Source organism: Podarcis vaucheri, assembly GCF_965113315.1.
Source record: "Podarcis vaucheri genome assembly, chromosome: 2".
NCBI lineage: Eukaryota > Metazoa > Chordata > Lepidosauria > Squamata > Lacertidae > Podarcis > Podarcis vaucheri.
In genome coordinates this window covers 37,184,342-37,198,967 of record NC_138760.1, presented here as the reverse complement: position 1 = coordinate 37,198,967, position 14,626 = coordinate 37,184,342, and the positions used below count along the sequence as shown (strand labels likewise).

General features: G+C 45.0%; 1 protein-coding gene and 1 long non-coding RNA gene across 8 annotated transcripts in view; one reads left to right on the top strand and one right to left on the bottom strand.

The window, feature by feature from the left end:
• The window catches only part of LOC309525738, a 30,416-nt gene extending 23,427 nt beyond the window's left edge, over positions 1–6,989 (bottom strand). The window contains exon 1 of the long non-coding RNA XR_014216522.1: positions 6,838–6,989. This is a non-coding gene — a long non-coding RNA (uncharacterized lncRNA). The remainder of the gene's footprint in view (positions 1–6,837) is intronic.
• Positions 1–10,016, top strand: part of LOC309525720 (uncharacterized protein) — a 96,728-nt gene extending 86,712 nt beyond the window's left edge. For 2 of the 7 annotated variants that reach the window (XM_082211188.1, XM_082211190.1), the window contains 3 exons: positions 474–1,534; positions 3,546–3,696; positions 5,306–5,608. In XM_082211188.1, coding sequence (XP_082067314.1) covers positions 474–539 — 66 coding nt within the window. In that variant the 3' untranslated portion in view covers positions 540–1,534; positions 3,546–3,696; positions 5,306–5,608. Of the gene's footprint in view, positions 1–473; positions 3,026–3,545; positions 3,697–5,305; positions 5,609–9,952 lie in introns of those variants that run through there. The other 5 variants (XR_014216501.1, XM_082211189.1, XM_082211187.1 and 2 more) reach the window with 5 other exon arrangements.
• Positions 10,017–14,626: the final 4,610 nt, after the last annotated feature.

Here is a 14,626-nt window from a genome sequence, read left to right as displayed (position 1 = left end):
AGTTCACAGAACGTTTACAATGATACAATACAATATATATATATGCATATTTTGGACATATTTGACCATATATATATATATATATTTACAATTTTTAAGTATTTGTGAAAACATATTTCACAACGTTTGTGCATTTTTAAACTGATAAACACGGCACAAAATTTAGAGAACTACATTACTTTGCTGATTGCTGTGCTACATTCAGTGCAGCAGTCTGGGTTTCATGAGCTGATTTGGTCAAATGCGGACTGAACAAATCCTCAAGCATCCCAAGCTGTAAATCAGCAACACCTTTTTAACCAATTAGAAGGCTTTTAATTGATTCACCCAACCAATTAATTGACTAAGCGCCACAGCCCTACTTATTTTGTTATGATTCACTGCTTCACAGATTAATATGTTGATTAACCATGGCTCTCAAAACTATGATAATTCATTGATAAGTCTTCCATCACTTGTCTCCTTTGCTACAGGGTAAAAGTGCTCACTTCCCAGGTCAACAATCTCCTGCTTCTGTTCTTGGGGAAGCAGAGGCATAGTAGCAGCCGGTTTTCCACTTCAGAGGCAGGTTATCTGCCCATCCTCACCAATTCCACTGCAATGCAATGACTTGTACCAGAATAATCACAAAAGCTACGTCTATTTCTTCACATGCACGTAGCTAATCTTGCAGAAGGCACTCCCTCAAATTACGGTGTTTTCTCCTAGCCTATGTTTGCTCTCAGATGTCCAACAAGGTCTAGCAGAGCTGAACATCTGGTGATGATGTGGTGGTGGCTCTCAACTTGGATGGCTTAGACAAATTCACCGAGGACAAGGCAATCGATAGCTACTACTTGTCTTGATGGCTATATGTGAACTCCAGGACCAGAAGCAACATGCCTCTGAATAGTAGGGATCATGAGTGGAAGAGTGCTGTTGCATTCATATCCTGCTTCTGAGTCTCCCAGAAGTATCTGGATGGCCCTTGTGAGAATGGAATGCTGGACTCTGGTGGGTTTTTGGTCTGTTCCATCAGGGCTCTTCTTGTGTTTTTAACTTTTCCGCCAATTACAGGGCTGCTTCTGTTCTATATTGCCCTGTTCCTGTTGGGGATCTCTTCATAGTTACCAGTCCTATTGTTCTCCTCCATATTCCTGTCCAGAGACTTTAATACAAAGCTAACACAAGAAGAGCAGAGGAGAGCTACTGAGCATTTACACGGGCTAAGGGACTCCATTTCTGTTGCCTCCCCTCTTCTGGAGGACTTGTACAACTGCCCGGAAACTGGGGTCTTCCAGCCATCTGTGGCCCACAGGGTCATCCTCCATCAGCCAGCTCCCACAAAGGTCACACCACACATCCAATTTGCGCATGTGGCTCTCCTCCGCTGTTGCTCATGTGCAGTGGAACCCAAAGGACTGCAAGGGAGATGATCTACCCGCTTCCAATATTCCAGTGGCAACAGTGATCTCAGTTTCCTCATTACGGAGCATGAAGTTTCTCTGTCTTCAGGCCTCCTTGTCCTTGTACCATCTGGGTCATCCTCTGCTCAGTATCATTTCCATTCCACACTATCCTTACAATATAATTAGGGGGCCAGAATAGTGTGTGTGACTGACAAATGTGACCTCATTAGATTCTTCGGCGGTATCAAAATATTATGCACTCATTTGCATCTCAAATCCCCCAATTCCTTTGCATTTAATCCTTGTGGCCGCTTCGTCCTTTGCTGTGGTTGTCAGGGTTCGATTCTCATTCCCCTTTCACTCAGATCTGGCAGGGAGCACAGCACAACTCCAGAGTTTCATGCACAGCACAACTCCAGAGTTTCATAAAAAAAAAAAACCCTGCAAAATAATCCCAAATACATGCATAGCTCAAAAATTTCATTTTTTAATCAACTAGATGTTATATGTTGGTGTTTTTTTTTAAAAAAAGAGAAATATGCATTCTTTTACATAGGGCCCCATGTCAAATTAGCACTGAAGTGACGCCCAACTTCTGCTTGCCAACTGATAATGAAAATGTCCCTGAAGGTTGCAGGGTCCCCCTGTGCTGATCACAGACACCACAGCATACAAACTATATGGTCATATTAACATCAGGATGGCTCTCTGTGGTCTCTTTCCTCTACATGGCTATTACAACATCTGGGAATTCAAATCTGATTCAAGAGTAAGGCTGGATTTTGAGTTTAGGGTGGGGATAAATGAGAACCGAGACCTGTAGGGATAAGGCACTTACAAATCTTAAATTATAATTAAGGTTGCCGGCAACCACACCCCAGACATTGGCTGATAGGGAGAACTGTAGAGTCTCTGAATTCCCAAGGGGGCTTCATAAATTGGACCGAAACAGCAAAACCTTAACATACAAGGCCAAATTTGTTTAATTTTAAGATATTTAATTTGCGAAATACATTAACATCTCTGTGCATTTGCACTTATTTGACAGAAAAATGGAAAGAGATTTACAGTGGTACCTTGGTTCCCAAATGGCTTGGCTCCCAAACAAATCGGCTCCTGAATATCGCAAATCTGTTCCTGTTTGCAAACATTTTTTGGAAGCCAAACATCCGTTTCGGCTGTCGGCATTGTTTCTGGGGCCAATCAGAAGCTGTGTCTTGGTTTGTGAATGTTTTGGAAGTCGAACGGACTTCCAGAACAGATTGAGTTCAGGAACCAAGGTACCACTGTACCTCCAACTGAGCGACTGGATAATGGCTGCCTGTACGTTTTCCCTGATTTTGCCATATTTGAATGAGCTTGAATGAGCTTCTTTTTAAAAGAAGAAATCTGAACATTCAAGACAGGGACCTGGAATATGTCTGAGGGGTAGAAGATTACAAATTTTCCTATTTTTGTGGGTCTTAGAACTTTTGAAGTTGGTTCATGTTTGATTTATATCTAGTTCTTGAAGAGCTTCTGCATTAGAAATGTATCCTGTATCCAACATTCCAAGCTACAAGGCCATAGGACAGTCTCCAGGTGACTCTGGTATGCTCTGGTTTCTGCCTTCATCCAGGGACCTTTAATTAAAATAATTAAAAAAAAAGAAGTCTGGTGACAACTGCAAAACCTTATGTCTTGGGTTTTAAAAAGAAGTGCTTCCCACTACCCCAAACTCAATTTGGGAAGTGGCACATAAAATTTTGGGTATTGAGGTCATGGAGGAATTAACTCATCATCTCTGGGTACTGAAATGTCAGGTCAGTCCAGAGTCTTGCTGTTTGGCATGACTTTATTCAGTATGACAATTCACACAATCAAAGACCATGGTTCTTGCCCAATACTAAAAATTATGGAATAAGATTTTGTCATTTTTTGTGTCCACCGGAATCTGTTTGGAAGGGGACAAAATGTGCTATAGTCTGTTGGGTATATACTGTACATGCATAATATTTGCTGCCTCGCAAGTGGAATTTCTTGTAAGTCAGTCCTTTTGTGTTTTTCCTTTTATTTGTTTCTTTTGTACTTTTGAATGTGACTGTAATGAATAGTTGCAAAATAAATTTAAAGAATGAGCATTTTAAAAACCTTCTTTCTTTTGTCTTCCCATCATAGAATCCATTGGGGCTCATTTCAGGAAAATGCAGGTTTGTGCATATCCCCACAACTACAGTCAGAAAGAATTAAGAAGCGGCAAGTTTCACCTTCTTGAAATGAGGCAGGGGCTGAAGCAGAAAAAGGAGTTGAGAGTGGTTTCAACTAAGAGGTGATATATATCCTGTTCTCATGTTTTCGATTCAGATAAACACTTTTGAAGTGCAGTATATTCACTTGGGAAAACGTTGACCTCCTCAAAATTGTTTGCAGTGTTTTAGTGCAGCGAGATGCCTGCACAGATTCCCAGCTAATTGCAATGTGGGGGAAAGCAGCAGGGAATTCACACTTAGATAAGCTCAGGAATGAAGCACAAGCCTTGGCCACAGTGCAAATAAAATAACAAAAGATTTTCCATATCACAGTAATCATCATTGGCATTTTCCTCTTGTTCCACTCACAAACTCCTGATTAGATGAGACCCTTGTAGAAGGTGTGCATACCTCAAGTGCACGGCAACTGTCTCTTATTGTGGTGATTATTGCCACTTATTGTGGCACACAGGTATTGCGCACCTGATTTGCTTTAGATATGTTCCTCAAATCACTGCTGACCCATATAGATAGTTAGGATGGGCTTGTCTGGTCATCAGTTTTGTTTATGTCTGAAATCATGGACCATCTCCAGTCTTCAGCTATTCTTCACACACCAACATAATCAAGGATAGTGCTTGATTCTCCTCCCTGGAGGAAAGGTAGCTTAGCATCTTTTATCTAATTTGCATCGGCAACATGGAGAAGCTTTAGGGAAGATGAGTTCTCTGCTTTGTCCTGCATGTAGCCACACACACACACACAAATATGTCCCCATTGTGAGGTTCTGTGTTTGTTCAACCCCGATTGCTGCCCGTGTCAGTGTTCTCCTGGGAAGGCAGCTGTCATGAAAAGAGATGCTTCTATCCTCTAATCTTCTTACTTATCGTATATCTAGGATAAGGGTCTCAACTATTATGCTCAAAGAAGCAAGAAATGATGTGGAGTGAAATGCTCATGTCATCCCAAGTTAACACTTCTCCTTGATCCTGTAAGACATTTGCTTTCTCCTGTCCTCCTCCTCCTTTTGGTAGAGAAGTAGCTTTTGCGGTTGCACAAGACCTGTGCCCAGAGTATTAGCTGAGGCCACCTTGCCCTGCTCTCTGAATTCTAAGCAATTGAATTCTGGGATCTCAGGCAAAAGTCTTCATTTTACATCACTTACGACAGAGAACATTTCGAATGGAGATGCTGAAAATTGAATCTGGGATGTGCTCCAACACTGGGCATGCCTCTCATGGTGTTCAGACTGGTACAAACTGAGTAATTTGGTGTTTGATTGGGCAATGTAATTTCACTATGTTTGTGTTAGGGTGTTTCCATGCCAGCGTTTTAGAGATGATCTACATGTGTGTGTGTTTTATTTTAAAAAAACACATGCATGATCAAGTGCTTCTTTGCAGCAAAATCTGCTTGCATGATGGAAGAAAGCTTTCAGTGTAAGCAGGGAGAGCATTGCTGCTTTTAATGTGGTCAGGCATTCAAACCTATGTGCATTTTGAAGTAATACAACCCTATGTAGACTGTACCACATGTGCAACTTCTTGCAAATTATCATGTGGGCATGTAGACCAGCTCTTCTCATCTGGAATGCATCAATCTACAGAGGTGGTTTAATGAACTCTAGAAATGGTGTGTGTGTGTTTAAAATTGAATGTACATGCTAGTCAACCTAAGTTTTCCATTCAGTTTACAGACATGAGAAACGCAAAAACTGGTTTAAGGGCCATCTCTAAAAATGACACCTGAGAGTGACAGCCAAGCTGGTAAGATGAGACTTCTAACAGGACCAGTCTATATTGATGAGCAGCATGCACTAGACTTTCAAGCACTCTCAACAATGCTTGATGGAAAATTATATCATCCCTTGCTCACATTATTCTGCTGGAAAATTCTCCTGTTCCCAGAAAGAAATGCAATTTGACAGAAATGTACGAATTAAAAGGAACAAAATGTAATTAAAATGGCGATAGCACATAATCTGGTAACCCACTTTAGAGGCTCAGAGCTTCATCTGTGTGGGTTTTTTTTTTAAAAAAATGTTTTATTTAAATGGATTTGAAGCAAACAAAATGACACACAAAGGTTCCCCTCTATATTATCACTTTGCAAAGCAAGCCAGATCAAAAGTTGTCCGCTGCGTCCATCTGCTTTGTGCACAACGAGAAATGCTTGATCTAAGATGGCACTCAGCTTATGCAAATGGATTTTTTTCCAAACCTTACTACAGAATTTCATTATTAATAAAGACACCTAAACTAAAACTGGCAGGATTAAAAGGAGGAAAAAAATCCTGCAGAAATAGTGAAGATTGAGTTGAACATTTCCGTGAGCATTAACCGTATACATAAGAAATACAGGTATGTGTCTGTATGAAGGAAGAGTCAGCATTGCAACCCTCTAGAATCTCTGGGATTCATTTCTAGCCTTGCTATTCATCTCTCCATCTCCTTCATATATATCTTGTCCTTTGAAATTGATCTCCCCCCCCCCCATGCATTCAACAAAAGTACCTACTTTTGTCTGGATACAGGGACACCATTCTGGGGTGGTCTAACCACCTATATATTTTTTAGACCACATGTGATTCTTGTTCAGAAAGATTTATTTCTCAGACCAGCTCACTGGGTTCTTCACACCAAGTGACTATTTTTATAAAGCAATTAAATGAGCCCTGTATAACTATTTGTGCCAAAATTGCAAATCCCTTTCCTTCAAAAATAAAGGATGTGGCTGTGGCTGTTTAACCTGTGTAGATAGCACTGCTTGAGTTAGTATGAGACAGAAAATGAAATCACAACAAATGCTCCTGGAATGCATTGCACTTTTTTGCCATTTCCCCCTAACACAGCCCAACGAGGCTGTTCTTCTTTTAAACCCTTGCTGTGGATCTCTCCATCTTGTCAGAGTCTGTGCACACACCTGAAATCTCTTAATCTCATCCCCATCCTCTTGAAACGATACCCATTGGTAGAGCATGTCCAAGGTTAGCAAACATGTTGTTCCTCAAGCATTCCAATCCAGCCTCCTCTTAAAGTTAGGGTGGCCAGTTGTCCTGCTTTGCAGAGGACAGTCTTATATCTGAAGAGCTGCCAAAGGATAGATCTCTCTTCTACTGGCTCAAGTCTGGATTGAAAATAAATAACTTCGATGGGGAAAGGATGTTGCCCATCAACACTTAACTGCATTTGGACAGCAGACTAAGTGGACACACAACTCACCTATTCTTGGTCTTCTTCAATATGATCCACAATCTTCTTCAATGTGGTGGGATATATTGCATTTCTGTTTATAGTGTATGTGCCTCTATACCAGGGGTCAGCAAACCTTTTCAGAAGGGGACCGGTCCACTATCCCTCAGACCTTGTGGGGGGCCGGACTATATTTTGAAGAAGAAGAAGAAAAGAACGAATTCCTATGCCCCACAAATAACTCAGAGATGCATTTTAAATAAAAAGACACATTCTACTCATGTAAAAAAACACGCTGATTCTTGGACCGTCCGCAGGCTGGATTTAGAAGGCTATTGGGCCGGATCCAGCCCCCGGCCCTTAGTTTGCTTACCCATGCTCTATACACTTAATGAGCACCTTTTAATGCAAATATCTGTTTTGCTAATGTATTTCCTCCTTTTCCATATGCACAAATAGCCACCCTATTTACAGGGCTGTCCCTTTGAGGAATAGACCTGGAAGCAGGAACATCCACCACAGAGGGACGATGGCACTTAGCTGGCTTCCGAGCATGTGTGTCGCTATAGGTTGTGGGGAGGGAGAGGTGGTAGAGAGGACACTGCGGTGCAAGAGTTGTAGAGGGAGCATGATATTGGATCTGTTGGTGTGTTCGCAATGTGCCAACCACCCTGCTGCCTCCCCTTCCCTATAAGCCACAGCTATGCCCTTTCTGGGAGGCTAGGTGAGTGCTGCCACCCCACCCCACCGGATGCTCCTGCCTGAGAGAATGCAAACACTTTAAGGCTGCAACCCTGTGTGCAACTTCCTTGGAATAAGCCCTATTGAAAAAGCACTGATAGGATTGCCCTGGTGTAGCTTTCTTAAGAAAGTAGTCCTAGTAGTGTCATGTGACAAACAATTTAAATAAGAGAAAGTTGGCAAGTCACTCCGTAAATTTTGTCAAGCAGCATACGACAAAAATAAACACACGAGAAAAACCCTCCTAATCTGATATCCTATAAATACCACAAAAGACTTGCAAAAAACCCGTTTAACCATTCAGTCTGCATCAGAGCATTGCTGACTCCAAACAAAAGGATGCTTTTAAAAAATCTAAACTGTCCTTATAGACCTTACTTTAAAAATCTAGACCGGGGTTGTCACAGTCATGGTGAGATTTTGAAGTGAAGAAAAATGCTTGAATTCTCCACCATATACAAACCACGGAGTTGGAGCGTTCTCTGTTTAAAAACTAAACAAGCAAAGCAATTTAAAAATGAAACAAATAAAAACCAGAATCTTGACAAATAAATAAAAGCAACTTAAATGAAAGCAAAATAAAAACAGCTGTGTGAATGTGCTTATATAAAGTTAAATATAAATAATAATACAGAAAATTAAAACAGAATAAAAACAGTGATGTTAATAGAGCTCTGTGAATACATGGTTCACAGTAGCTCACTAAGGTAGGCCACTTCCCACCAGTTGCGTGTTGAGTCACAGTAGCCCCCCAATAATTCACACTTCACACATCAATTTTTGTTTAAGGTTTTGGCATAATTTTGGCCACAACTTTATTCAAATACAAAAATGTGAGTGGTTGCTTAGGCATTGGTTATGACTATCTGTCCATGCCCTCAGGGACAGGGCTGGCCTTCCGGATACCAGCGGAAGCCAGCGTGGGAAACAAGTATTGGGTGAGAGATGAAGCTGGGACACAGACCCACACCTCTCACCCTCATGTTCCGTTGGGGCTTGCACGGCCCAAGTCCGACTCCGGGGACAAGGACGAAAGAATGGCAAGCCCCTGGATTTCCTTTAACGGAATTCCCATTCGCATCATTTGGAGGGATAGGCACTTACCCCTCCAAGCACCAATTTAACCAATGCCTAACCGCCAACCTTACAAGTTGTGACGATTTGCTACGCAGTAGGCAAAAACCAAATGGCACCAGCCAATCAGCCAGATGGCAAAATTCCTACCAGGCCCTCGCACCAAGGCGAACGACCCCATGACAGGCATAGCAAGGTCAAGCAATCCTTCAATACCCCCCTTAAACAAGGGAGGGAGGGCGGGTGATCCGATGCAAAACGGCCAAGAGGCCGTGCCAACGTCTGGCCCCTGTATATATAGACTCTGACACCTCCTCTGAATTGGCAACAATCAAAACACCCCAGCAACCCAGTTTAACCATTTAAATGGTCGGGATTCAACTAAATTTGCCTAGTCACTGGAGGGTGGCCTGTTCCCAACCGCAACACGTGCTCTCTGCTAGGGAGAACACGCTTTCCAATTCATGCCCTGAAGTTTCTGATAATGTGACACTTCTGTCTGTGGTGTTTGATCTAGGATGGCTCATTCACTCATGAAAGCCATCACTTAGACCCTGGAGTCACCAAGTGATGAAAACACAGGCATGAAACACTCAAACCAATATACATTTACCGTATTTTTCGCTCTATAAGACGCACCTTTTCCCTCCTAAAAAGTAAGGGGAAATGTGTGTGTGTCTTATGGAGCGAATGCAGGCTGCGCAGCTATCCCAGAAGCCAGAACAGCGAGAGGGATCACTGTGCAGCGCTCCCTCTCGCTGTTCTAGCTTCTGGCTTAGTCACACAAAGCCTCTTCAGGGCAGGGGGAGCCTTCATCCCACTGCCCTGAAGAGGCTTCGTGTGGCTATCCCAGAAGTCAGAACAGCGATACCTCTTGCTGTTCTGGCTTCTGGGATTCAGAATATTTTTTTTCTTGTTTTCCTCCTCCAAAAATTAGGTGCATCTTATGGTCTGGTGTGTCTTATAGAGCGGAAAATACGGTATTTATGGAAATGGAGGCATCCAAATCTTGGCCATGTTTTCATCTAACCAGCCTGAATTTCTGGCTTTTAGGGTAGGATTGAAATTAAAATTGAATTTGTCAACCTCTCCCCTTTAGCCTGAATTACAAATCCACTCCTGCCCTTCTCCCAAGAATTAGAATTAAAAGCTAACTAAACTACTTTTTAAACATACTCACACTGTTTTCAATAACCTGGTAGTTCAATGAGAAGACTTGATATTTCCAGTTAGCTAGCTAACTTGACGCTTGAATTTTCAAACTTTGGAGTTCCAGGCCTACTAAACTGCAGTGAGTGGCATACTTAATTGACTTTTAATATATTTACAGCTGTCAAAGCCTCTCTGATCCCCCTCCCCCACCCTTCATTTGACATTTGGACGGAAACCACCAAGAGAGCTTTCTTACTTCCAGAAATCCCAGCTGAAGAGAGGCAAAGCAGAGCTGCAAGAAGAACCTTCTGTCCATCCTCACATTTCCTTCCACTGTGTCCCTGTTCTGGAAGCCAAGGGGATCTTGGATCCAAAGCCTGCGCTGCTGTGGACAAGTTGGAAACAGAATGTTACATTCATTGGCCCAGCTCCATGGCAAACGAAGATGGATTCCGAATTTCTGACAAAAATGGAAGTGGCCAAAGTGAAAGTTGAATCATGAGGCGGAACACACAGTCTGCTCCTAAGCTTCAGCTTCGTCGAGAAGGGCCAGTGATGCATTCAAGAGGTAAAGATGCAGCTCTCTCTCTCTCTCTCTCTCTCTCTCTCACACACACACACACACACACACACACACACACACACACCCTGTGGCATAAACACATTAGAAACAAGGGAGAGGCAACAGCACAGAAAGTTTATACTATTTATATCCCTGTACTATCTGGGATGCAGGTGGCGCTGTGGGTTAAACCACAGAGCCTAGGACTTGCCGATCAGAAGGTCGGCGGTTCGAATCCCCATGACGGGGTGAGCTCCCATTGCTCAGTCCCTGCTCCTGCCCACCTAGCAGTTCGAAAACACATCAAAGTGCAAGTAGATAAATAGGTACCGCTCCGGTGGGAAGGTAAATGGTGTTTCCGTGCGCTGCTCTGGTTCGCCAGAAGCGGCTTAGTCATGCTGGCCACATGACCTGGAAGCTGTACGCCGGCTCCCCCTGCAACCCCAGAGTCGGTTACGACTGGACCTAATGGTCAGGGGTCCCTTTACTTTTACCTTACTATCTGGAAGCCTTGAAATCAGCAATGTAGAACTAGTGGTCCTCCAGATATTCTTGGACCCCGGTTCCTGTCAGCCCCAGCCAGCATAGCCAATGGCTAGGGATGATGTGAGTTAAGCCACATCTGGAGATGTGGGGTCCACACTGGAAGGTGAGCCATGGGCTCCCCATCCCTGTGATGGAGCTATTTCCAACACACTTGCCCAACAAACTAGTTTGGAGGGTTGTTGAGAGCCTTCAGTGGATAAAGGGGTGTTTAGATTGGGCATGGCCAACTGGTAGCCCCATGAGCCACATCTTTGTCACCCACAGTGTAAATCTAGGATGCAGTTTGAGACATCTTCTGTACTTGACTTGGCGGAGTACACTCCTTCTCATCAAATTAACTTGAGTTGGCAAACTTCCTTTGAATTTCTGTGGCCCAGTTTATGATGTAAGTACTTCAAAAATTCACTGTGACTACATGATAGACCCCAGCAAACCAATTCATATTCTCTGACGGGACTACCCTGCAGCTATTTAGAGAGGGGTTAACGCTATGGGGAATCACAGAAATCTGACCATGTCGGTCTTGTGAAGCCTAGAATTTTGTGATGTCCCAGGGTACATTTGCACAACTAAAATCGCCCACACTTTGGTCTGACACTTTCTTGACGTGTGTATACATCAAGATCTGGAATAACCCCTCGTCTCCATCTGACACATAGCACATCTGATGTTTCCAGTTAAAGTATAGACGTTACACAAGGCCAGAGCCTGCAGGCCACTTTAGGATGGTCTGGATGCGGTCAGGGCTGAATTAAAGTGATATATCAACAAGCCTTGTCTTTTGTTGACAATTTTATTCTGTACAGCCTGAGAAACATACGCCCTGGTTAATGTCTTGCACCAGTTCCCTGTATAGTAGCAACTTCTCAAGACTGCTCCTCTGCAGGCTCTTGATCTTGACATCTCCTCTTCTTGGCTCCCCAGCATCCCTTAAACTTCATTTCCTCACCAGCTCTCCCTGAACGCCTGTTGTTAAATCCCTTCTCTGTTCTGCTGATAGTGCTAATTCCACACTTCTTTTGCTCTGCCTCTCCCCTGTCTACCCAGACATCAGAAACCCACCAGCCAGATGACCTGCTTATTGCTTGCTGCTTGATTCTTATATCCCCAGGCTGTTTCCTCCCTTATCGAGTCTCTTTCCTTGAGCCATGTGCCTATCTTTTTTCGTTTGTTCCTCTCAAGTGGCATTCCCTCCTTGGGCTCACATCTTTGCTTAGTTCAGCTCTTTCCTTATCCTGCCTTTATCCTGTCATCTTTGGAGGCTGAGCCAGAGGAGGGAGCTCAGAGTGCTGAAAGCTATGGCATGTTTGGGGAGGGGGGCGGAAGGCATTTCTGAGCAATGCACACCAGGGTGCTCCATCTCCCCATACACTTGCCCTTTCCTCCAACCCATAACCTCTGTATTACTAATGACAGAACAGGCATCTTGGCAATTTATTACATTTGTAACCCCCCCCAAAAAAAAAAAACCACACTTCATCCTAGGAAGCTCAGGGGCACACGTGGACCACCTGATCCCTTATTACCTTGCCTAATCACTGAGATTTGAGGGTGGGGGCAAGCTTTCTCATGGCTCAGACAGACAGTCATAAGGACCAGAAGCTGGGCATTGAGTGTTGTGGGCCCAAGCCTGTGGAACTCCCTCCCAGCTGAGACTAGAGAGACTGAACTCCAGGCAAACACAGCAAAGACTTTCTTATTCCAGTAGGCATTCTGAGGTAGCTCGGGTTTATGATCAATTGTTAACTGTTTTTTCTCCGTTTGGTTTGTTTTTATGTGCGCCACTAATAAATACTAGTGGGACGTGAGTGGCGCTGTGGGTTAAACCACAGTGCCTAGGGCTTGCTGATCAGCAGGTTGGCAGTTCAAATCCCCACAACGGGGTGAGCTCCTGTTGCTCAGTCCCTGCTCCTGCCAATCTAGCAGTTCAAAAGCATGAACTACAAGTAGATAAATAGGTACCGCTCTGGTGGGAAGGTAAACGGCGTTTCCGTGCGCTGCTCTGGTTCGCCAGAAGCGGCTTAGTCATGCTAGCCACATGACCCAGAAGCTGTACGCCGGCTCCCTCGGCCAATAAAGCAAGATGAGCGTCACAACCCCAGAGTCGTTCGCGACTGGACCTAATGGTCAGGGGTCCCTTTACCTTTACCTTAAGCAATATATAAACAGATGAAATGGTTCTTCTCCACCTTTATTCCTCACAATGAACATGTGAAGCAGGTTAGGCTCAGAGAGTGTTTGACTGGCCCAAAGCCACCCAGTTAGCTCCAAGTGGAGATTTGAACTCTGATCTTCCTGGTCCTAGTCTAAGGTTCAAGGCATTGCCCTGCTCTGGCAATGTGTGTGACTGGCATGTGTTTTGAACTGGAAGTGTGTACGTGTGGCACGCTCGGGAATGCCTCTGAGAGAGAGACAGGTGGGGGAGAGAAATACTGAGGTACCAATTAGTCTGGGGATTTCACACAACATTCACTCTTCTGGGTTGTACCACCTCCAGCTGATCCTGTGAATCCCCAGTCTGTTCCTCTTGGACTAGCAGAGGCTATCAGCATGGGACTTTGTGGCTTGTTTGGACCTGAAGTAGAGTCAGGTCTATTTTCCTGTCTGCTTTCAGGTGTTTCTGTGTTTCCTGGCCTGGCAGGCTAGAGGCAAAACCATGCCTAGGTGGTTGAGGAGGAGAAGGTGGGGGCTACATATGTCCTGCTATACTGCCTAACTCGTACCGTGGACTTGACTTGTAGCATGTTCGCCAGAAACCTTGACCACCAGACCATCCTCCTCCTCCTCTGCTACAGAGATGCACGAAGTTGTCTCCAGGCACAAATGCAGGAACCGCTTCGAAGACCAGCTGTGGCTATTTGTCTCCCGCTATCTGTGCAGCAACAATACAGCAGTACAATGCCTCTGGGCATGTACAGAGAACACCGTTCTCACCACAGCGAAACAACAAGATTTGTGCGTTTGGTCTCCAGGTAGGGAGTGAGCCACTGCAGTTTCCGTCTAGAAAATGGCTTTGACCTGACCCCTTGCGCCTAGAGAAGGGAGGGCGAAACTCCCACAGATTTGCCCTGGATCTGGAGCGGATCCTACCCTGGTGCCCCTCCGTAGTTCCCCGCCAGGATGCGCCCCTTTGCCTCCTTGATCAGCGGCACCTTGTTCAGACTGATGCCCTCCTGCTCCTCCTCCGGCCATGTCCATTCCCCGCCACCCCCTGGAGCAGGAGGGAGGCACGAGGGACTGCGCTGGTGCAGCAGCGCTCACAGCTCTCTCCCGATCGGTTGCTCGTGGCCGTCCTCCTCGCTTTCTCTCCTGCCGAGTTGCTTCTGCTCTCTTCGCCCGCATTTGTTCCATCGCCTCTCGCTCATTCCCCTCTTTTCTTTGCGCTCCCTCAAATCCTCCAGCAAGCCTCAGGAAGCTCGGCTGCCCTCGTTTATGCGCCGAGCTGGGGCTCTCCTCTGCCGCCGCCGCCGCCACCACCACCCCACGATCTGGGGCAAGGGAAATGACCCCGATCTGCACCATTCAAAGGGAAGCCCCAGCCCTCCTGGAAGAGATCTGGCGGTGGTGGAAGCGGGCTCGGTGCCTGGGCAGCTCAGGGGCCAATCCGAGAGGGGCTCTGCCCCACCCGCGCGCCCCATTGGATCTCCACGCCCCATGAAGGCGCTTGAGGCAGCCGGGAGGGGAGGGTACCTAGCGGCGCTCCGCTAACTGTGGCTGCTTCCAGCTGTGGTTCTCTCCCGGGCT